The sequence below is a fragment of the Molossus molossus genome, unplaced genomic scaffold, assembly GCF_014108415.1.
Source record: "Molossus molossus isolate mMolMol1 unplaced genomic scaffold, mMolMol1.p scaffold_m16_p_9, whole genome shotgun sequence".
NCBI classification, from domain to species: domain Eukaryota; kingdom Metazoa; phylum Chordata; class Mammalia; order Chiroptera; family Molossidae; genus Molossus; species Molossus molossus.
Genome location: NW_023425403.1, coordinates 100,641,024 through 100,665,387, shown reverse-complemented (window position 1 = coordinate 100,665,387; position 24,364 = coordinate 100,641,024). Strand labels below are relative to the sequence as shown.

Genomic DNA, 24,364 nt, shown 5'->3' with positions numbered 1-24,364 from the left:
GGGATGGGGTTGGGGGAATGGGGAGGAGGGTGTCAATAGGGTAAAAAAGGAGAAACATCTGTAACAAAAATAAAATAAAATAATTTAATTTAATTTAAACACACATACACACACACACACACACAAAGTGCCTGAAATACCAGTTCTCTGACCGCTACTTCTACATGTCCACTAGTTATAACTAATTAAATGCTAGGGAATAAAAGAGCTTTAAATCCAGAGTTCTGGCTTCAAACCTTAATTCTGATGCTCATCAGCTATATGATCTCAGTAATTTTATCTCTTCACCTTTAATCTCACCAGCTTTTAATTTTCTTTGAAAATTCTCAAATGAATTAAGAAAATAATGCATATATCATAGATTTGTTAAAAAGATTAAAAATAAGCCCTAAATAAATGAAAGTTATTATCCTGTGCCTTATTATTTTTTGTTTTCTTTGGGCAGGTTTCTAAAAAGCAACAAGCAGCCAAAATCGCTATTTGGATTGACTGTGGAATGCATGCTAGAGAATGGATCTCTCCTGCTTTCTGCCTGTGGTTCATAGGCTATGTAAGTACAGTATTCATGTCCTCTTAATCCGGAGTTTCTCAACATGTGACCTAAGACCACTTGTGTCAAAATCAGGTAGACTGTTCATTAAATGCATTTTTCCAGGTCACATCCTGTAATTCTTGACTTAAAATCTCTGAGGTGAGTTTTATGCCTATTCTGTTTGAGAGCCACAACTGCAAGCATTTAAAGCACCCTAAAGATTGTTGGTCTTTTCCTTCCTACATTTTGAGCTTGGGCTAAACACAAGAAAATAATTGAGAAATAGTATGCAATTGTAATATTTTTACAAATAGAAGAAAGAACTGAAGTAGTTATCTAAACTGATTTTCAATTAATTTCTTTTTCTTCTGATTTGAATTATCCAGACATCTTTTGTCATATTCTGCCCTTGGAAATAGAACATAAAGTACAACATTACAGAGCAGATCATATTTTTTTATATATCGTAATATGGGATTTTTGTCCCTGAAGAAGGTCTTGGCATAAAAAAAAAAAAATCCATATATAAGACAATAAGTGGGTCATAAAAGTAAAAATTATAATGACAATAAATCTCTTTAATAAATGAAAACAGTAAAAAGTATGGTTCAGATCCCATAAAATGGGCACACATGTCCCATGATTTATACAAAGAGCCATTGCTACCACAATAAAAATTTAAAATATGTGTCCTTCTGATAATGGTTATTATTGCCTCTGTATTTGCATATATACAGTAACACAAACTAGATGAGTTAGGAAATTAAGAGATTACCATTTAGATTGATCTGTCTTCATAAATGAGGTACATTTAAAGTAAAAATATTTCTACTTCTTCTGGATTTTGCCAAATACATATCTAACTATCTTCATTTGACTTATCATCTCTTCTTCCACATGGATGGAAGTGGCAGCATCCCTGAACCTACTGAAAAGTTCCCAACCACCATTGGGATTGCCTTGACCAAATGAAGTTAGTTCCCGACTGACTAGACCTTTAACATAGCCCAGTCATTTGATGATCTGGAAACCTTCTCCATGTTGGGTAGTTTTGTTCATTTTAGGTAGTGAATGAAGCAGCAGTTGGTAGAGAGAGAAAGGTGCAAAGCAAGAGAGAGCATTTATTTTTTATTTCATAACTGAACCTGGATAGGGCCAGAAAGAAATTTCAACTCATGTTGACTCTTAATTCATATTGGTGAACTTGTCCTTGATTGCTGTCCTTCCCAAATTTAAAATTCTTTCCTCCTATTATACATGTCATCCTCTACCCCACCCACTTGCTGATTCTTTGTAAGATTAAATTATTTTATTCCACAAATATTTATAAATTGTCTATGAGGTTCCAGACCCTGGAGATACAATGGAAAACAATGTACAGTTCAAGAACCATACAGTCAAGTATTTTGCCCCAACAATGTAAGCCTGATTTTTGTAGCCAAATCAACATAGTCAAGCTCTTTTAATGGAAATTTAAGCTCCATCCTTACCTGCCTAATCTGATTTTCATAATAATTCAAACAACTGAAGGAGGAAAATAAAATATTTAGCTTTAAAAATTGTATGGGGGTGGATTTTATATTTAAAAGGTAAAGCACTGAAAGGTGAATTGGCTTGGCTTTAAAGTCTGTGTAAAGAAAACCTACATTACTCCTGTGTTTCTCCTTCCGTCTCACACTACCACCACACTTTACAACACCTTTGATACCAAATGTATGAGGATTTTCCCTATACCAAGCTATTCTGTAACATTATCTGGGTGTCCTGCAATTTAACTCATTTCTGACACTATTTACTGGAGACAGCATTAGATCCCACAAGACTCCCTCTTTCCACTACCACACTTCAGATGCTAATTGAAAGTCCCGGTAGTTACCTGTGCTTCTGACCAATCAGCTATAAATTAAAGGTTTCCATGACTCTCTCCTTGGTCTAATTTGCTAGAGAATATCACAGAACTCAGAGAAACAATTTACTTAATGTTTACCAGTTTATTATAAAAGGATATGATAGAGGCCAGATGGAGAGATGTATAGAACAAGGTATGGAGAAAGTGTGCAGAGGTTCCATGTCCTCTCCAGGTGCACCCCTCTCCCAGCACCTCCATATGCTCAGCTACCCATAAGCTCCCTGAACTTTGTACCTTTGCGATTTTTATAGATTTTCATCATTTAGGCATGATGAATCATTAACTCAATTTCCAGTCCTTCTTCTCTTCCAAGTAGGATAGGAGATGGGGATGAAAATTTCAAGCTTCTAATCATGGCTTGGCCTTTCTGTTGACTAGCTCCCATCTAGGAGCTCACCTGACTAGAACAAAAGATACTGCCATTACCCAGGAAATTTCAAAGGATTTAGGAACTCTGTTTCAGGAAGCAGGGTCAAAGATCAAATATTAGAACAAAAGATGCTCCTAGTGCTCTTATCACTTAGGAAATTACAGGAGTTTTAGGAGTTCTATGCCAGGAGACAGGCATGGTAGAGTGGAGAGCAATATATATTTTTTCTATTATCTCACAGTCTCTCACTCCCTTCTTCAACCCAATAAAGATTTTTTTTTAATGTTATGGTCCAGTCTCAACTAGGGGAAACCCATTATTTAACATTTTGGAAAGCTTGAGGCTAGTCATTTCTTTCTGTGCCTCTCATTCATCCTCTGGAGGCCGAATTTAGATGCCTTCTACTTCTGCAAAAGCAGGGGCTGAGGCTGACTTGTGCATGACGGTATCACCAAGGCCAAACCCAGCACAAGGTCTGGCACATCATAGGAACCCTCCGAACATGTATTGACCATCACACCTTGTTCAGTACTTTTTATGTCAACTGGCTTTCCTCAATGCCAACGTTCCTCTGAACCTCTGCCCTGGAGACCTCTCATTAAATTGCACACAAGGCTGGCACTCTACAACCTCAGCATCTCCACAAAATTTCTTCTGCTGCTCCTCATCTTAGCTGACACATAACTTATGAAAGATGCTGCTTCATAGAAGCTTCATCATGTAAAGGGCCTGTTCCTTATTTCACATTTTCACATGCCAAAGGACCACAAGAAGTGAATCAAAATTCTACTGTCCTAATATGGCCATTGTTTTCATTCTTCCCCAAAATTCATGATCTGATCTAGTCATTTCACCTTTGTCTTTTCTTATTATTGTCATCTATTAGCCTTCAGATAACTTCCCAGAACCCGGCTCATGGTTCTTTATTCCCCTCCAACTCTTGCCATCATTCTGAGTGAATTCAAAGGTCACATGTGAGACCCATCTCACAAATCATCTTCTCAAAGCCTTGAACTCTACATTACTGAAACTAACCTCAAATCTGCTTTAGTACATTTCTCCCATGCCCATCCTCTGGATCTCAAAAATAATTCTCATCTTGATCTTTAGGTCCAAAATAGACCATGAACAGCAACAAGAAATGCTAGGAGGAGCACTTAACAATTTGACATCTTAATTTTCTCTCCTTCCACTTCTCTCATTTCTCATACCTGCTATACATGCTTTCATTTTTTTCTTTAGTATATTTCCAGTTCTTGGATATATTTGCTTTACTCTAATTTATCAGCTCACTTGCTCTTATGCTCCCTCTTTCCTCATTTTTCTTCTCATTTTCTTAGAGTAATTATTTTACTTATCATGTTGCTAAATCATTCCTTCAGCAAATATTTATTTATTGTCCTTTGTGTGTCAGAGATAATATCTTCAGCTACCTACCTCACTATAAGTGGTTGATTCACTAGATATAAAACCATACTGTAGCCCTGGCCGGTTTGGCTCAGCGGTTGAAGCGTCAGCCTGCGGTACAGAGAGACCCGGGTTCGGTTCCCGCTAAGGGCACGTACCTCGGTTGCAGTTTGTCCCTGGCCCTGGTTGGTCATGCGGGTGGCAGCCACTTGATGTGTCCCTTCACATCGATGTTTCTCTCTCTCTCTCTTCCTCTCTCTCCCTCCCGCTCTATCTAAACAAAAAATGGAAAAATGTCCTCAGGTGAGGATAAAAAAAACCCAAAACATATTGTAAACACATTTATAGAATACTGTGAAAAAATCATTGTATAACACATGTGTGGAGAGCCTCATGATACACAGATTAGAAATTAATAGTAAAGGATCATGAGATTCAGAAACATGTTCAACTTGGCTGAAAATGTTATTTGAAAAAATTATGTCAGTAAACACAGTTGATAGTATTAAGAATTATAAAGTTTATAGAATTTTAGAGGTTACATTAGTTTGGTGACATAATAGATAACTAGATTGCATGCTTTTGAAGTCTAGATAACCAGATAAATGACAAATATGAAAAGATTTTAATAAGTAATGACAGTATTTACAAAGTTGATTAAGAACATTTTAAAATTTTTTCTATCTATGTAACCCTGCTATAATCCTTACAATGTGTGGGAAGAAACATAGATTTTCCGAATTACCAAGTACAATTGAATCTTACCCTTAGCCAATTAGAAAAACTACCCAAAGTCCAGAGGACATTATAACATTATCTAGCTGATCCACTCAGCCCATTTATCTATTTACAGGTATTGAGAAGTCCCTTTATTGCACAGTTTCCCCTTTATTGCAGTTTCCCTCTATCCTTCCTTTTTCTAAGGCTATAGTTCAGCTTTCACTCAACACTTCTGTTTGGAGATCGCTTATTAGACAAGAAATTCTGAGGCTAACATTGATCATAAGCCTAACTTGTTGCTGAAGCTCCCATCTAACCATTGGTAAAGGTAGAAAGGAAATAAAAAAGAGGGAAGCAGGAAAAATATCTAATAAACTATCTAACCTTACAATTAAAGAACAAGAATGTAAAGCCCAGAGTAAGCAGAAGGAAAAAATAATAAAGATGAGTGTGGCCCTGGCTGGTTTGGCTGAGCAGCTGGAGTGTTGGCCTGTGGTCCAGAGAGACCCAGGATCGGTCCTTGCTAAGGGCACGTACCTCGGTTGCAGTTTGTCCCCGGCCCTGGTTGGTCGTGTGGGTGGCAGCCACTCGATGTGTCCCTTTCATGTCGATGTTTCTCTCTCTCTCTCTCTCCCTCCCACTCTATCTTAACAAAATATTGAAAAAATGTCCCTGGGTGAGGATAAAAAAAAGATTAGTGTGGAAGTAGATGACATAGAGACTATAAAAAGAATACAAAAAAAATCAATGAAACCAAGAGCTGATTCTTTGAAAAGATAAACAAGATTGATGAATATTTAGCCAGACTCATCAAGAAACAATGAGATAGAACCCAAATAAATAAAATCAGAAACGAAAGAGATGAAGTAACAACTGACACCACAGAAATACAAAGGATTGTGAGAAAATACTATATGCCAACAAATTGGACAACCTAAGTGAAATGGATAAATTTTTGGAAACATACAATCTTCCAAAACTCAACCAGGAAGATTCAGAAAACCTGACTAGACCAATGACAACTAATGAAATTGAAGCAATAAACTCCCAAAAAACAAAAGTTCTGGTCCAGAAGGCTTCACAAGTGAGTTTTGCAAAGAAGAACTAACACCTCTCCTTCTTGAAATATTCCAAAAATTTCAGGAGGAAAGAAGATTTCCAAGCTCTTTTTATGAGGCTAGCATTATCCTAATTCCAAAACCAGGTAAAGATACTACAAAGAAAGAGAATTACCGGCCAATGCCTCTGAAGAGCAAAGATGCTAAAATCCTCAACAAAATATTAGCAACATGGATCCAGCAATATATTAAAAAGATCACACACTAAGACCAAGTGGGATTTATTCAAGGGACGCAAGGCTAGTACAATATTTGCAAATCCACAATATGATACACCACATAAATAAATTAAAAGATAAAAATCACACAATTATTTCAATAGATGCAGAAAGAGCATTTGCCAAAATTCAGTACCCATTTTTGGTAAAAACTTTCAGCAAAGTAGGAATGGAGAGATCATATTTCAACATAAAAAGGCCACATATGACAAATAGAGCTAACATCATATTCAATGGGGAAAAACTAAAAGTGTTTCCCCTAAGAACAAGAACAAGAAAGGGATGTCCACTTTCACCACTCTTATTCAACATAGTACTGGAAGATTTAGCCACAGCAATCAGACAAGAAGAAAAAGTAAAAGTCATCCTAATTGGAAAGGAGGAAGTAAAACTGTCATTATCCACAGATGACATTATATGATACATAGAAAACCCTAAAACTCCACAAAAGGCCTGGGTGGGGTGGAAACTGGGTGTAGGGAAGAGTGGGGGAGGGGGGCATCTGTAATACTCTTAACAATAATGATAATTTTTTTAAAAGAAGGCCGTGCGACAACAGAGGCAAAAATTGTAGTGATATAGCTATGAGGGAAGTAACGCCAAGGTTTGCCAGAAATTAGGAGAGAGGCATGGAACAGATTCTCCCTCAGAGTCTCACAAAGAAACCAATCCTGCTGACAGCTTGATTTTGGACGCCTGGCCTACAGAATTGTGAGAGAATAAATTTCTGTTGCCTTAAGCCAAAAAAAAAAATAGTGGGAGGAAGACAAAGAAATCTACCATACCATGTCTATTAAAACTTCAGCAAACATTGCAGAAAATAAAATGATAAATGGTTTATTATTTTTAAATAAATGAGGTCTGTAATTTTTTTATAATAAATTCTATGTTAATACTGAAACATGACTACAAAATAAATTTACAAATTTGGAGCTTAAAAATATATTTAACTAGTTGCTCAACTATTTAATAGATTGCTTCTTGTATTCTATAAAATTTGCTTCCTTCTCATTAATCTTTCATTTCTGATTTATAGCGGATTAAAAAATAACTTGTACTTTTGCTTTCCTTTCTCCCATATTTCATAAGTGCTTGTCCATTGCAAAAAAATTATAATATGGCTTATGATTGTTTTAGCAAAATACAAAAATAATATATTAAATATTTAAAGAGAAAATTGTAAAGATTTTGCTATAATTAAGGTAGGATTTAAAAGACATTTTTCTTTTGTCAATAATAAAAAAAATATTTTAAGGTTTTTTGAGTAAAGTTTAAAGCAATAGATAATTGTAAACTAATCTACCAAATTAAAATGCAGTAATGTTGCCATAAGTAAAGATTTTATATCATAGTTTAGTCCTAGATGAAATGGTTTGTTTAATCAGCTGAAATTTTTCTTTGTGGTTATTCTTCCTCTATATTTGATTATTTTGGGGGTGCAATCCTCAGTCATCAGAATGAGGATATCACTGGATATGCTGAACAATGTGACCCTAAGGTAGGTGTGAGTTGAAATAGACAAGAGCAGTGTCAGATGATGCCTATTAGGAAACTCATAGTCATTACGTAGGAAAATCTACCACTGATTTTAAAGCCATATAATCTGATGCTTGGAAAACACACTCTAGGTTTGCCAGAAACTAGCAGCAAAATTTTAGCTCCATAAATTACAAAGACAATATAGAATATATAACTAGTCCTGCTGGGCATAAGATAAGGTTAAAACTCTGACTGATGTGGATTGTTTTTAAAGGAACAAAACTGTATCTAGGTTTTTGCTTCCTTAAATCTTTGTAGTTGGCATAATGGATTTAAAAATAATTCTTTTTGTTTCTCAAAGGAAATTTTAGAAAATATGTAATTCTGTTTCCTGCCTCCATTAAATAGGAAGACCATTTGTCCCATTTCCATGGAGTTTGTCACCACTTGGTAGCTTAGTACCCTAAATTCAGGGTTTTTTTTAAAGAATTGATACTCTTCCTGAAAATTAAATTTGCAAATTTAAACATGCCAAATAACTTTTTTTAAAAAGGAAAACACATAAAAGAAACAGACTAAGTTTAGAAGACTTCAAAAGAGGTATTATTAAACATACTTGGTTTTCTTTGTAGGTAACTCAATTTTCAGAGGAAGAAAATCTGTATACCAATCTTTTAAGGCACGTGGATTTCTATGTTATGCCGGTAGTTAATGTGGATGGTTATGACTACACATGGACAAAGGTAGGTGAAGGCAAAAAATAAATAAAACTTTCCCCCTTTGGGGATATAGGATACACTGGCTCAATTATTTATAAAATCCTGGATCTTGGCACAATGGTTTCATTATGAAAAAAATATATTAATTCTCATTATGGAAAAGTTCAACAATATATAAGTGAAAATAATTGTGTAATCAACTCCTATGTACCTGTATAACAGCTTCAGAAATAATCACCTCATAGCCAATCTACTTTCATCTATATTCTCAACCTGCCTCTACCTTACCAATATTATTTTAAAGCAGATCTCAGATATTATATTATTTCATCAATAAAAAGTTCAACATGCATCTCTAAAAGAGCTCTTTAAAAAATAGTCATAGTACAAGTATATCTAAAAATTAAAAATTACTTAAAATAAAAGTTTCAATCAATATTTAAATTTTCAATTATATAATAACTTTTTAATAAGTGTCTTTGATTCAGGATCCAAATAAGGCTAATATGCTGTGACTTATTTGTATGTCTTGTAATTCTATTTTAATCCATAGATGTTCATGCTCTCGCTTTTTCTTGCGATTTGTTCATTGAACACAAGAGTTTCCCATTGTCTGGATTTGCTAAGTTGCATTTTGCCATGTTGCAAATTAACCTATTCCTCTGTCCTTTGTATTTTCTGAAACTTGAAAATTGTATTCTAGAAGCTTAATCATATTCAGAATTGACATTTTTTGGCAAGACTAAGTTATTGTGATAGTGTGGTCTCAGATCAGGATGTATAAAATATCTTACTGTGACACTTTTTGAGATATTAGTTGCCATTGATGCACAATGCCTAGGTCCATTTATTCTTAATAGGAATCCTTTGACCAGCATTTTGATTTATAAAATCATGACTTGCAAGACTAGAACAGAATTCTAATTGAACTTAATTCTAATTGATATGTGAATTTAAACCTTAGTATGCTTTAACTCAGTCATGAGCATTAGCATCCTGATCAATCTCATCTATATTGGAAACCATTATCAACAGTTTTTCTAGTCCATCAGTATCATGATTCCTGTAAAATTACTCAAGCAATATGAAGTACATTCCCTTCTAATTTGATGAGGGGCACATAAGTACATAACTGAGTATGTATCTGTTAAGAGAAACCAACTTGAGTAGTGCATGTAAACACTGGGGAATGAGAATAATTGCAGTAATTAGAAACATATGGGATCATACAGGAACAGTTTCATGGAGGAGGCAATTTATGCAGAAGAAATAGGAATGGAGATTGATGAAAACATCATCTCTGGAGAAGAATACTGTGAATACAAGTTCGCAGGTGGGTGTGGGCAAATCCTAAACTAAGCATATGAGAAATACCCAACATAGGACATAATACAAATTTGGTGTTCAATAAGTGATCACATCTTTATATTGATCTTATAATAAATGTATCTCTTCACCAGAATTACAGTGGAATATAGCCACCCTTTAGATGTTTCTACTTCCCAGCTGTCCTTTTTGTCTTAACTCTGCCTATTTGTTTCTGCAGTATGAGAACCTAATTTCTCCACAAAAATGATGGCTACCAAACCACAGGCCAGACTTTGGAAGAAGACCAGGAGGGTTGGTAGAAGGGTTGGTGAGAGTAGGAGTAAAGAGTGCCACATCAGAGATTCCAAAATGGTGGCAGAGTGAATGGAAGCTACACAGACCATCTCCCAGGACCAAACTGGAATTACAACTAAAATAAAGACAAATCATTGAGAAAAAGCAACAGAAAAGCAGCTTGCAAGGACCATATAACCAGGGACACTGAATGGATCCTGGTAGGATTGCAGAAGCACAAGAGGGGGGCTGGGAGCCCACAGACAGGAGCAGTCTTAGGTGTGAGCAGTGCCTTCGAGGTTAAACTCCCTAACCCAGTCCACAGCACAGAGCCGGGACAGAGCGCTAAAATAGCCAGAGCCACTCACCTTGGGCTCTGGCAGAAGGAGGGCAGACTGATCTGGAACTGTGTGAGAACACTCGGGATTTGGAGGGCACTCAGAGCTCTTGCTGAGTTGTGGCCATGCAGGATGGTGGCCAGCTTACTCCTTCTCAGGGCTCTGGGGAGAGGCAGCAGCCCTTCTCTCAAAGAGTCAACCCCACACAGGTGAGCCTAAGAAATGCAAATTGAGACTCATTAACAATCAGCATCTGCCCCCACCCTCTGGAAATCCTCTTAAGCTGAACACCTGAGGGAGTTTTTCATTCAGCTGAAAACCCAAGGCTCTTCAAGTAACCAGACTAATAGCCTCTAGGCAAAAAGCTAGAGGATAACTGAACCATTCCTGGACTTGCAAATATACCCAGGAAAGTAAGACTTTGACAGTGGTTGTTGACGTGGGTCCTCCCACGCTCATTCAAACCCAGTAGAGCCATACACAGCAGAACACCAACACACACAGGGAAATTTTGGCAGGCTCCAAAACCCACTGAGATAGCCAAAATGCTGAAACAAAGAAACAAATCCCAAATGAAAGAACAAGAGACCTCTACTGAAGATGAGATAAATGAAAGGCAGTTAAGCAAGTTAGCAGAGGTAGAGTTCAGAGCCATGATCTTGACAAAGCTCAACAGCATGTGTAAGGACATGAGAACCATGAGTAAAGATATACAAGTATTGAAAACCAATCAAGTGGAAATAAAGAATGACATGGCAGAAATAAAGAACACATTGAAAGGACTAAACAGCAGAGCAGAGGAAGCTGAGGACCAAATCAGTGAATTAGAAGACAGGGTAGAAAAAATCAACCAGTCAGAAAACCAAAAGGAAAAAAAAAAAAAATTAAAAAACAGGAAGATAGCTTAAGAGAACTGTGATACAACTGGAAATGTAATAATATTCACATCATAGGAGTCCCAGAAGAAGAAAATGAGCAAGGGTTAGAGAATATATTTGAAGAAATAGTGACAAAAACTTCCCTAATTTGGTGAAAGAAGAAGGCATTCAAGTTCAATAAGCACAGACAGCCCCAAATAAGAAGAACCCAAACAGGCCCACACCAAGAGACATAGTAATTAAAAAGCCAAAAATTAAACACAAAGAGAGAATCTTAAAGGCAGCCAGAGAAACGCAACAAGTTACCTACAAAGGAAACCCCATAAGACTCTCAGTTGACTTCTCAACAGAAACACTACAGGCCAGAAAAGAGTGCCATGAAGTAATCAAGGTCATAAAAACACAAGTATCTAAATCAAAGACTACTCTATCCAGCAAGGGTATCATTCAAAATAGAAGGTCTAATAAAGAGCTTCCCAGACAAAAATCGCTAAGGAAACATGTTAGCACCAAACCAGCACTGCAAGATATGTTAAAGGACTGCTGTAATTAGTAGAAAAAATAGGAAGAAAAAAACACCACACTAAGCAAAAATGGCAATAAATAAGTACATATCAATAATCACATTTGTAAATGGACTGAGTTATCTGATAAAAAGACAACATAACTGATTAGATAAGAAAGCAAAACTCGCCCTGGCTGGTTTGGCTCAGCGGTTGAAGCGTCGGCCTGCGGTACAGAGAGACCCGGGTTCGGTTCCTGCTAAGGGCATGTACCTCGGTTGCAGTTTGTCCCCGGCCCTGGTTGGTCGTGCAGGTGGCAGCCACTCGACGTGTCCCTTCACATCGATGTTTCTCTCTCTCTCTCTCTTCCTCTCTCTCCCTCCCGCTCTATCTGAACAAAAAATGGAAAAATGTCCTCGGGTGAGGATAAAAAAAAAAAAAAAGAAAGAAAGCAAAACTCATATATATGTTGCTTACAAGAGACCTACCTCACAAGACTCACATAGGTTGAAAGTGATGGAATGAAAAAAATCTTCCAAGCAAATGAAAAGGAAAAAAAAAGCTGGGGTAGCAATACTCATATCTAATCAAATAGATTTCAAAATGAGGACCATAACTAGAGACAAAGAAGGTCACTACACAATATTGAAAGGCTCTATCCAACAGGAAGCTATAACCTTGGTAAACATATATGCACCCAATATAGGAGCACCAAATACATTAAAAATTTTCTGGAGACATTCAAAGGAGAAATCAACAGCAATACAATCATAGCAGGGGACTTCAACACCTCACTGACATCACAGGATAGATCAATCTAGACAAAAAAATTAACAAGGAAACAGAGACTCTAAATCAGCGGTTCTCAACCTGTGGGTCGTGACCCCTTTTAGGGTTGAACAACCCTTTCACAGCGGTTGCCTAGGACCATTGGAAAACTCATATTTCCTATGGCGATTCATAACAGTAGCAAAATTACAGTTAAAAAGTAGCAACAAAAATAACTCTATGATTGGGGGTCATCACAACATTAGGAACTGTACTAAAGGGTCACATCATTACGAAGGTTGAGAACCAGTGCTCTAAATGAAGCACTAGACCAATTGGATTTAATAGATATCTATAGAGAATTACACCCCAAAACTGCAGAATTCACATTCTTCTCAAGTGCACATGGGACATTCTCAAAGATAGACCACATGTTAGAACACAAACTAAGTCTCTACAAGTTCAAGAAGATTGAAATCATGTCAAGCATCTTCTCAGATCACAATGCCATAAAACTAAAAATCAATTGCAACAAGAACATGCAAAGACATTTGAACACATGGAGGCTAAATAGCATGTTATTAAACAATGAATGGGTTACCAAAGCGATCAAGGAAGAAATTAACAACTTCCTGGAAACCAGTGAAAATGAACACACAACATACAAAATCTATGGGATGCAGCAAAAGCTGAGAGGGAAGTTCATAGCACTACAGGCCTACCTAAAGTAACAAGAAAAATTTCTAATTGACTACCTAACCTCACAGCTTAAATAAAGAACTAGAGAGCAAACAAAAAGAAAACCCCAGAGCAAGTAGAAGGAAGAAAATAGTAAAGATCATAGCAGAAATAAACGACATGGAGACCAAAAAATAATAATAATAATTCAAAGGATCAATGATACAAAGAGCTGGTTCTTTGAAAAGATAAACAACATTGATGGACCCTTAGCTAGACTAACCAAGAAAAAAAGAGAGAGAACTCAAATACACAAAATCAAAAATGAAAGAGGAGAAGAAACACCGACACCAAAAAAAATACAAAAGACTGTTAACAAATATTACGAGCAAGTATACAGCAACAAATTGGACCATGTACACAAAATGGACAAATTTCTAGAAACACATAGTCTCCCAAAACTGAACCGGGAAGAGACAGAAAACTTGAACAGACCAATAACAAAGAAGGAAATTGAAGATGTAATCAAGACTCTCCCAGCAAAAAACATCCCAGGCTCGGACGGCTTCATGGGGGAGTTTTACCGAGCATTCAAAGAAGAACTAACACCCATTCTTCTCAAACGAGTCCTAAATATTCAAAAAGAAGGTAGACTTCCAAACTCATTTTATGAGGCCAGCATAATGCTAATTCCAAAACCATAAAAAGACACTACAAAGAAAGAAAACTACAGGCCAATATCCCTGATGAACACAGATGCCAAAATCCTGAACAAAATACTAGCAAATCGAATCCAGCAATACATTCAAAAAAATTATTCACCATGACCAAATGGGATTCATCTGAGGGATGCAAGGCAGGTACAATATTCACAAATCAATAAATGTGATACACCACATAAACAAAATGAAAGATAAAAATCATATGATCATATCAATAGATGCTGAAAAGCATTTGACAAAATCCATCACCCATTTCTTATAAAAATGCTCAGCAATGTGGGAATAGTGGGATCATATATCGACATAGTAAAGGCCATATATAAAAGACCTACAGCCAACATCATACTAAATGGGCAAAAAGTAAAAGCATTTCCCTTAAGAACAAGAAAAAGACAGAGATGCCCACTTTCACCACTCTTATTTAACATGGTACTTGACGTCTTGGCCACAGCAATCAAACATGTAGAAAAAATAAAAAGAATCCAAACTGGAAAGGAGAAAGTGAAACTGTCATTATTTGCAGATGACATAATACTATACATAGAAAACCCTAAAGAGTCCATCAAGAATCTATTAGACTTAATAAATGAATTTTGCAAAGTAGCAGGATACAAAATTAACATCAAGAAATTGATGGCATTCTTATACACCAATGATGAACTCACAAAAAGAGAAACTAAAAAAAAATCCCATTTACCATTGTGGCAAAAAAATTAAGATACCTAAGAATAAACTTAACCAAAGAAGTAAAGGATCTATTTGCAGAATACTACAGGACATTGAAAAAGGAAATAGAGAAAGATATAAAAAAGTGGAAGCACATACCTTATTCATGGATTGGAAGACTTAACATCATTAAAATATCTATATTGCCCAAAGCAATCTACAGATTCAATGCAATCCCCTTCAAAATACCAATGACATATATCACAGAACGAGAACAAATACTTCAAAAGTTCATATGGAACCAAAAAAGACCCTAAATAGCCACAGAAATCTTGAAAAAGAAGGACCAAGTAGGTGGGATCACAATATCGGATATCAGATTATACTACAAAGCGACTGTAATCAAAACAGCCTGATACTGGCACAAGAACAGGCATATAGACCAGTGGAACAGAGCAGAGAACCCGGAAATTGACCTAAGGCATTATGCTCAATTAATATTTGACAAAGGTGGCAAGAGCATGCAATGGAGTAAAGACAGCCTCTTTAATAAATGGTGTTAGGAAAAGTGGACATCTACATGCAAAAAATGAAAGTAGACCATCAACTTACACCATACACAAGAATAAACTCAAAATAGATAAAAGATTTAAATGTGACCCGTGAATCCATAAAAATCCTAGAAGAAAATGCGGGCAACAAAACTTCTGACATCACATGCAGCAGAATTTTCATTGATACAATGGCTAAGGCAATAGAAACAAATGAACACATGGGACTACATCAAACTAAAAAGCTTTTGTACAGCAAAACAAATAAGCATCAAAATGGAAAGTGAACCCAATGATACATCAAATAAGGAATTAATTTTCAAAACATATAGAGTACTCATACAACTCAGCAAAAAGAAAACAAAGAACCCAACTAAAAAATGGGCAGCGGAACTAAATAGACACCTCTCCAAACAGGACATACAAATGACATATTTGCCAAGAGACATATAAAGAAATGCTCAACATCACTAATCATCAGAGAGATGCAAATTAAAACAACAAATTAAAACAACAATCTCACACCTATCAGATTGAACACCATCAACAAATCATCAAACAGGAAGTGTTGGCAAGGGTGTAGAGAAAAGGGGACTCTAGTATACTGTTTGTGGGATTGCAGACTGGTGCAGCCACTATGGAAAACAATATGGTGTTACCTCCAAAAATTAAAAATTGAACTTCCATTTGACCCAGTGATCCCACTTCTTGGAATATACCCTAAGAAGCCTGAAACACCAATCAGAAAGAATATATGTACCCCCATGTTCATAGCAGCACTATTTACAATAGCTAAGATCTGGAAACTTAAGTGTCCATCAGTAGACGAATGGATAAAAAAGCAATGGTACATATACACAATGGAGTATTATGCAGCTGTAAGAAAGAAAGATCTCTTATCCTTTGAGACGACATGGAGGGACCTGGAGAGTATTATCCTAAGGAAAACAAGCCAAGCAGAGAGACAAATATCACATGATCTCACTTATTTGTGGAATATAATGAACATAACTGTCTGAGGAACAGGGTATACCCAGAGATGTGCACGTAGGGTACAGACTGACAGCCCTCAGAGAAGGGTGTGATGGGGGAGGGAAGAGATAAACCACAGAACTTATATGCATGTATGCATAACTAATGGACATGGACAACAAAGCTGGGGACGGGGTGGGGGAGTTGGGGAGGAGGGTGTCAATGGGGGAAAAATGAGAAACATATGTAACAAAAATAAATTAATAAAAAAAAAAAGATGTGGGATGCCACATCACCCCAACCTTAGAACTAAAGTCTGTGCAACTATGTACATGAACAGATTTTCCAGTTTACCTCAAGAGTACAGTGGGGAATTTGCTTTATGTTTATAACCCAGAGTCAAATCAATACAACCAAAGGAGCCATCAGGCAAGAGGAGTCTTCCCAGGTCCGTCCCCTATAGCTTCTAGAGAGTGTTGAATTTAATTTAGAGTATTGAAACTTATTACTTAACTGTATTGTATTATAATTATCAAACTTGCTGAGAGATTAAATCTTAATCATTCCCACCACACACAAAAATGATAGTTTATGTGATGTGATAGAGGTGCTAACTCTCCCTACAATGGTAATCACATTACAATAAAAATGTATCAAATTAACATGTTGTAGACCCTAAATGTATGCAAGGTTAGATGTCAAATATATTTCAATAAAAAAAACAACTCATGACTCATAGTTTTGAGTTGAAACACAAAGTTATTTCACTTTTCTTAGAAGGAACTCGATTGCATAAAATTACTTTAAATGAAATAAAACCAAACAAGAAGGCCAATAAACAGCCTAGCACAACCAAGTGACAACATTATTTCTCTAGATCAAAAGTGACCAAATATTAGGATATTGTTTAATTCAAATTAAAATAGTTTGAGTCAATGTGATTGAGACTGGGACAGAAATAGGAGCTGTAGAAAAAGAACGCTGTCAAGGCAGTGACAGGACGAAGTGCTGGGACTGCAGCTGAGACTAGCCCTGGCTACTCAGGCTTTAAAAGTCATGTCTTTCTTTAAACCACAAACGTGCCACCCTGGTTATCTGTATTTTGTTTATTTAGAATCGAATGTGGAGAAAGAACCGTTCTTTTCATGAAAATGATCCTTGCATTGGAACAGACCTGAATAGGAACTTTGCTTCCAAACACTGGTGTGGTAGGTTGTTTGTTTTATTTTGGGTGATGTTTCTTCATGAAAAAGGTGACATTCATAAAGAAAGGCACATTAATTCAGATAGGAAAGGTTTATCAGAATCAGGAAATCATTTACATAATAAACATTTTAGTTAAATGTAATTCTGTGAATATTAACTAGAGTCAGCTAATTACTTTAACCTCTCCTTCCTTCTGTTTCCTCATCTTTAGAAAAAGGAAATGAGACCAGTTCTTTAAAGTCCCATTTATGCCCTGGCTAGTTTGGTTCAGCGGTTGAACGTTGGCCTGTGGACCAGAGAGTCCCAGGTTCAGTTCCTGCTAGGGGCATGTACCACAAAAAGTAAATTAAATAAATAAAGTACAAACATTCCCTTAGAGGTTAAGCTGGGTTCCAGTAACATCTTAAAATAAAATAAAATAAAGCCCCATTTAAAGTCTTGTTGGGGAATACAAGAGGACAAAACTATTATAATCACAGAAATGCCCTCTTTTTCCCATTCCTTTGTCGTACACAATCCTATGACCATGACATTACATTTTTCTTTTAAAAAAGAAGTGAAAATTCATGCCTTTGAACATTTCATTATTATCCCAGGGCACATAGGAAAACCCCACAACAGAATACTTACCTTATTTTCTTATTTCCTACCCTTGAGGGCAAGGATCATGATCCATGACCTAGTCCAGTGCCTGAAACATGGAGGGTTCTCAAAAAATGTTAATTCGGTGAACGTGTAAATGGATTTAGTTATTCTAAAAGAGTTAGAGATGTAGTCAGTGGGAGAGGAAAGAGCTTTGGCTCAAGGGAATTATATAGTGGTTTCTCCATAAGAGCCATCTTTAAGATCATCTAAGAAAAGTGCCTGCTGAGGCCCAAAGATTGCTGTAGCACTGATTAGTTGGCAGGGAGTCAAAGAAGCAGGAGCTAATATAAAATAGACCTGAATAAATAGGGCTGACAGTTACTAAGTGCTGAGCAGTTTACATAGTTTATCTCCTAGATTTTATTATCAAAATATCATGAATGCTGCATCCCAGACTTTAGAAGGCTAAGTCCTTTGTTGTAGAGCACAGATCTAAAAAGTGGCAGAGCTGAGATATAAGGTCAGGTTTTATAGTTTATTGATTTTTAGAGAGATAGGAAAGAAGAGGGAGAGAGAGAGAGAAACATCAATGTGAGAGTGTAACATCAATGGGCTGCCTCCTGCACAACCTTTTGGTGCACAGAATGTCACCCAACAACTGAGCCAACCAGCCAGGGCTTATTGAAATTCTTGTATGTCTGACAATCACTCTTCAGTTATAAATTCCGTTTTAGAGCTTATTGTTTGATCTTTAAGCTCTTGGTGTTCTATTTTACTTAACATGGTGAAGTCAGTTACCCAATTTGAATAGCAAAGTGGTCAAATTATATTGTTATTGCCAAAAAGAAATATCTCTGGCCCTTCTTAGGCATGGTGTTGTATTATATTATATTATGTTGTGATATTATATATCACAAGAGTTTAAAACAGAAACAGAAGGAGCAAGCATACAGACGAGAGTGTCAAGTAATACAAAAAGTAATTGTAAGGATTAGTTTTTGCCAAGTGCCCCAGTATGTCTTCAATACTATGTAAGTCAGTCAGTGAGGAAGAATTAAAATATTTTCTGGTCCTTGCCCCTACAACTAGAATGTGCCGTTATGACCCTTTGTAAAATATCTATTAGAGTGCCTCACGTATTAATAGGAAGTGGCATACCATGTTAACTTATTCATTTTATGTTCATTTTACCTTCCTCTGTACTAAAATTGTCTGCATGTGTGTTAGAGATGGGAATTCAGTTGAGGGTGTCTTACTCTGCTAGGGCTGTCATAACAAAATGCCACAGACTGGGTGGCTTAAACATAAGAAAGACTAGAAGTCCAAGATCAAGATGACAGAAGGGTGGGTTTCTCCCAAGGCCCTCTTCTTGGCTTGCAGGCAGCTACCCTCTCATCATGTGCTCACATGGCCTTTTCTCTGTACTGTGTTTATCACTGCTCTCTCTCTTTCTCTCTCTCTCTCTCTCTCTCTCTCTCTCTCTCTCTCTGTCTCACTCTCCCTTTCTCTCTCTCTCTTTCTTTTTCTCTTATAAGGACACCAACAGACCAAGGCCCCACTTCTATGACTTCATTAAAACTTAACTACCTCCTCAAAGGCCTTAGTTGTACTGCCATTGCAGATTCAGACTTAAACATAAATTGGGGAATAGGGGTAAAATTCAGTTTATACCAAGGAGCATTTTGTGAAAACCTCTGGTCTAAAACTTCCTAAGACAGATTCACTCATTTTCTTTAAAAAAGTAAGTTAAATTACAAAGTTTTTACATGGGTATGCACTAAAAAAAAATCATTATTTCCCTTTCTATGACATATTAGTGTCTCTTAATTATTTTTTATTGAAATAATAGATATATAACAAAATTTGCCATTTTAACCATTCAAGTGTACAATTCAGTGGCATTAAGTGCATTCACAATCTGGTCGAATGATCACCAATATTCATTTCCAAAACTTTCATCATCCCAAACAAAAACCCTGTAATCATTAAGCAACATCTCCTCATTCCCTACTCTCCCACCTCCTGGTATTACTAATCTATTTTACATCTCTATGAATTTGCCTCTCCTGATAGTTCTTGATTCTTTGCCTATAGATCAAATAAGGTTTGAACTTGAAGGGACCTGGTAAACCAGGCACCTCTTGGTACAGAAGAAGCAGTTAGACAAAGTAGCTTGCTCAGACTGACATGCCTACTTAATGGAAAAGCAGAGTCTCAAACTCAAGTTTCCTGACTGCCTGGCTCTTTCCACTAAAATGGTGACATCTCTAGAATGAGTCACAGAATGAGAGTCTGAAGCTGCATGGTCCAGTATAGTAGCTACCAGTCACTATGTGGCCATTGAGCGCTTGAAATGTGATTTGTTTGAACTGAGACGTGCAGTGATTGTAAAATGCACACCAGATTTTGGTCTTAGTGTGAAAAAGTAACAAAATACCTCATGGATAATTTTTATATTGGTTACATTTAAAATGATAATATTTTGTACATATTGGGTTAAATAAGCTGTATTATTTTTTTTTCTTTATTGATTTTAAAGACAGAGGAAGGGAGAGGGAGAGAGAGAGTTAGAAACATCGATGAGAGAGAACATCGATTGGCCGCCTCCTGCATGTCCCCCACTGGGGATTTGGCCCACAATCTGGGCATGTGCCCTTACTGGGAATTGAACCAGTGACCCCTTGGTGCATGGGTCAATGCTCAACCACTGAGCCACACCGGCAGGGAGTAAGCTGTATTATTAAAATTAGGTTCACCTGTTTCTTTAAGTAATTACTTGAAAACTTAAATATGTGACTTACATTATATTTCTATTGAACAGCTCTGGTCTGAGGACTTATATTAAGGACATACTCTCTCCCTTCAGCTCTTTCATGTCCTCTCCTACATCTACTCCCAGTATACAGGGTGGGGACAAAAGTAGGTTTATAGTTGTGAGTAACAAAACACAGAGTTTATTTTTGTATCATTATTTATCAATTATTGTATTATTTTCCATACAAACAACTATAAACTTACTTTTTGCCCCACCCTGTATAATCTCTATGCTATAGAACTATATCAGAGAAAAAAGGCCAGGAATATTCAATGTTGACTAAACTCTCAAAAGTGGTTTGTCCAGTTACATTATTGGTTAAAAAATAAAACAAATAAAATACTTGGAAAGGACTTGGATGTAAACATTTCCTTGCGGGAAAAATAATGTTTAACAAACATTAAGGTTGTTTCTGTTGCAAATCACAGGAAGAAAGCAGAGCAAGCTTTAATAAGAAAAACAGACTGTAAGGACATTGGAGTGGCCCAAAGAACCCAAGGACAAGGATACAGCTGGGACTCAGAAACAGACTAGAATTGGGCCTAGAGCAGTGTAAAGGGCTCAAGGAGTCCTTTCTCTCCCCATCTCATCTCTGTGATGCAGACTGGCATTTTGGGGTCTCAGCACAGATGATGATGATGACGACGACGACAACAACAACTATGACAACAAGAAACAACAAACAGTAAATACATAGTATGTGCTAGGCACTGTGCAAAGCACTTTACATGCATTATCTCACTGGATCCTCATTAAATACTCATTTAATGTATATATTTTTTTATTTATCAGATAAGGAAGTCAAAGTATGGATAGGTTGAAAAATTTACCCAAAGCTAAGGTTAGAGTCAAGCGATTGGGTGATTAACAATACACCACATAAGCTTTTATTGTAAAGGATTGTTACCACCAAGAGTGTCCAATTTGCATTTCCTAAAATAACAGTATTCACAGGATTGCTGTGAGGATTACATGAAATATTTTGTGTAGATCTTTGCAGAGTTTCTGATATTCAGCATGTGCTCTGTGGGTATCAGCTGGTGGTGGTATTATTGTTACCATCTTTGTTCAAAAGAGCAGCTGGACTGAGATTAGGATCTTCATTTTGATTTCAAGTTATCAGTGGAGGAATTCAGATTTTCAGGACATAAGTTAAGGACACAATTCAGACCTAATCAGCTGTTTCCAGGAGAGAAAAATTTTTTGGTCAGAGGTAGCTCCATGGGGATCCATCCCTATGAATTAGAGACAGAAAGGAAAAGTGTTGGGAGGCAGGCTGCCATTCGAAGTAATATATGGTATAATCTTTCAAAGGAGTGAGTAAATATTATTCTGGCACCAAATATCACCATTCCATTTTATTTACTAAACCACTTTAGCAAGTTAGAAATAGCACTGAAAGCAGACTTGTATATGCTGAATTCCCAAATGAGTCTTTTCTTTGATGGGCTATGTTAATTAGTAATTTTTAAACTACTTAAAAAACAAACTTACAGTGGATTAAGGATAATTGAATTTATTTTTCTCACATAACCAGAGGTTTGGAGACAGGGCTAGCTTTTCTGAGACTCTTAGACTTTCTCTGGGTTGCAAGATGGCTGCTCCCAGGCAGCAACTTTGGCGAGTCTGCTATGAGGCATGTAAATAAATAGCTGACTTCAGAAGGAACATAAACAACATTTAGTGAACAACATAAATAAGCTCTTTACAGAGCTCTATCTAATCCATTATCTAAAAATGTTACACCATAGATATTAGAATACATTGTAAGGGAATTCACAAATTACAATAGCATGTGTGTTTCCTCATAATTTCAGTCTATCAATTTCACCACAGAGAAGGGTGCATCAAGTTTCGCATGCTCAGAGGTCTACTGTGGACTTTACCCTGAGTCGGAACCAGAAGTGAAGGCAGTGGCTAATTTCTTGAGAAGAAATATCAACCATATTAAAGCTTACATCACGATGCATTCATACTCCCAGATGATAGTGTTTCCATATTCCTATAACAGGAGCAAAAGCAAAGACCACGAGGAACTGGTAAGTGCTGCCTAATTATTTTTATCATTGGCATTTTAGAAATCAAGTAATACTTAGTTCAAGAATCAAAAACTCCTCTAGAGTTCTGGCCTAACTGTACTAGGAATAACGCAGGGTAAAAGTTCATTGAAAGAATGTAAAGAATGGGGGACTTACCCTGAGGACAAGAACTTCAGGCCAGAAGATAGGCTCTCTAAGAAAAATATCAGACACTCTTTAAAGATCAGCAGGGAACTATCCCATCTGATGTGATCTACATATGAAGCCATATGAGCAAAGACCAGAACAAGTCTCTGGAGTTACATCTATTTTGTGCCCATTAACTTTCTACAGTACTCATCACAGATCAAGTCTCAGCACAACACTCACCAATTTGATATTAGCGTTAGGAATTGTTTGCAATGTTGACCTTCCTAACCCCCAAGGGTCCTATTAAAAGCACCTCCAATTGCAGCACCCCCTGTTTTTTGGAATGCAATGGACAATACAGTAAAAGTAAAGAAAATGGAATGATAACAGGCTGTTATAGAATTTCAGCCAAACATTGAAAGATGAACAGGGAGGGGAAGATATTCCAAGGTGAGGAGAAGGTGATTCCCACAGGAAGTATGCTCAGGAGACTGTGAGAGTGCCAAAGTGAAGGGTGATACCATCAAAAAGTAGATGAGGTCAGCTTGTGAAGATAAGGGCAGCTTATTTGAATGTCAGAATAAATTTGCATTTTATTCGGAGACAATGGGGTTCTATTCAAAGTTTTATTTTGAACAAAAGAATGGCACAATATCATATCCTCTGATATTCCTCTGAGTTATTCAAGAGAGTGAAAGTGAATACCATCCAACTTCACAAAAGATCTGGGTAAAGCTAGAAACAAATGTCTTAGTTATTATCCCGCTTCATACCTTTTTTATTGGATGAGTGCTAGGGAGTTATTAGACATTTTACATAGAATAAAATAGAGTTACTGAGGAGAATGAGAATGGAATCAGGTATAATATTGTTTAGAGAAGTTGGATTTAAAATTTGGTGACAATTTTGTCTAGTAATGGGATAACCCTAAGTTATTTGCCTTTGAAATATAGTTATACTACATTTTACAAAATAAATTTCTATAAAAGGAAAGTAAGACTTATTTTTTCTTCAAATTAAATAAAATATTCAAAGTATTGGAAGAATCTATGTTTACAGTCACCCAATTGTGATATCTATAAAGCAAAAAACATTTTTAAAGTTAATTTATTCTTCTTGATTTATCTTTTGGATAAAGGCATATTTTTTCATATACACAGTTTTTTCCAACTTTATTGAGATATAACTGACATACAAAATTGTGTAAGTTTAAGGTGTACAGTGTGTTGATTTGATACACATATATGTTGTGAAATGATTACCACAATAAAGTGAGTTATCACATCTACCATCTCACATAATTACTATTTTTTCTTTTGTGGTAAGAACATGTAAGCACCTTTTAAGTATATAATACAATATTGTTAACTATAGTCACTATGCTGTACATTAGATCCCCAGGACATTTTCATCTTATGATTGGAAGTTTGTATCCTTTGA

At 36.4% G+C, this 24,364-nt stretch overlaps 1 protein-coding gene across 1 annotated transcript in view; it reads left to right on the top strand.

Moving 5' to 3' along the window:
* Window positions 1-24,364, top strand: part of CPB2 (carboxypeptidase B2) — a 71,675-nt gene that overhangs the window by 43,490 nt on the left and 3,821 nt on the right. The window contains exons 6-9 of the mRNA XM_036250329.1: window positions 446-550; window positions 8,386-8,496; window positions 17,265-17,358; window positions 22,593-22,795. Coding sequence (XP_036106222.1) covers window positions 446-550; window positions 8,386-8,496; window positions 17,265-17,358; window positions 22,593-22,795 — 513 coding nt within the window. The remainder of the gene's footprint in view (window positions 1-445; window positions 551-8,385; window positions 8,497-17,264; window positions 17,359-22,592; window positions 22,796-24,364) is intronic.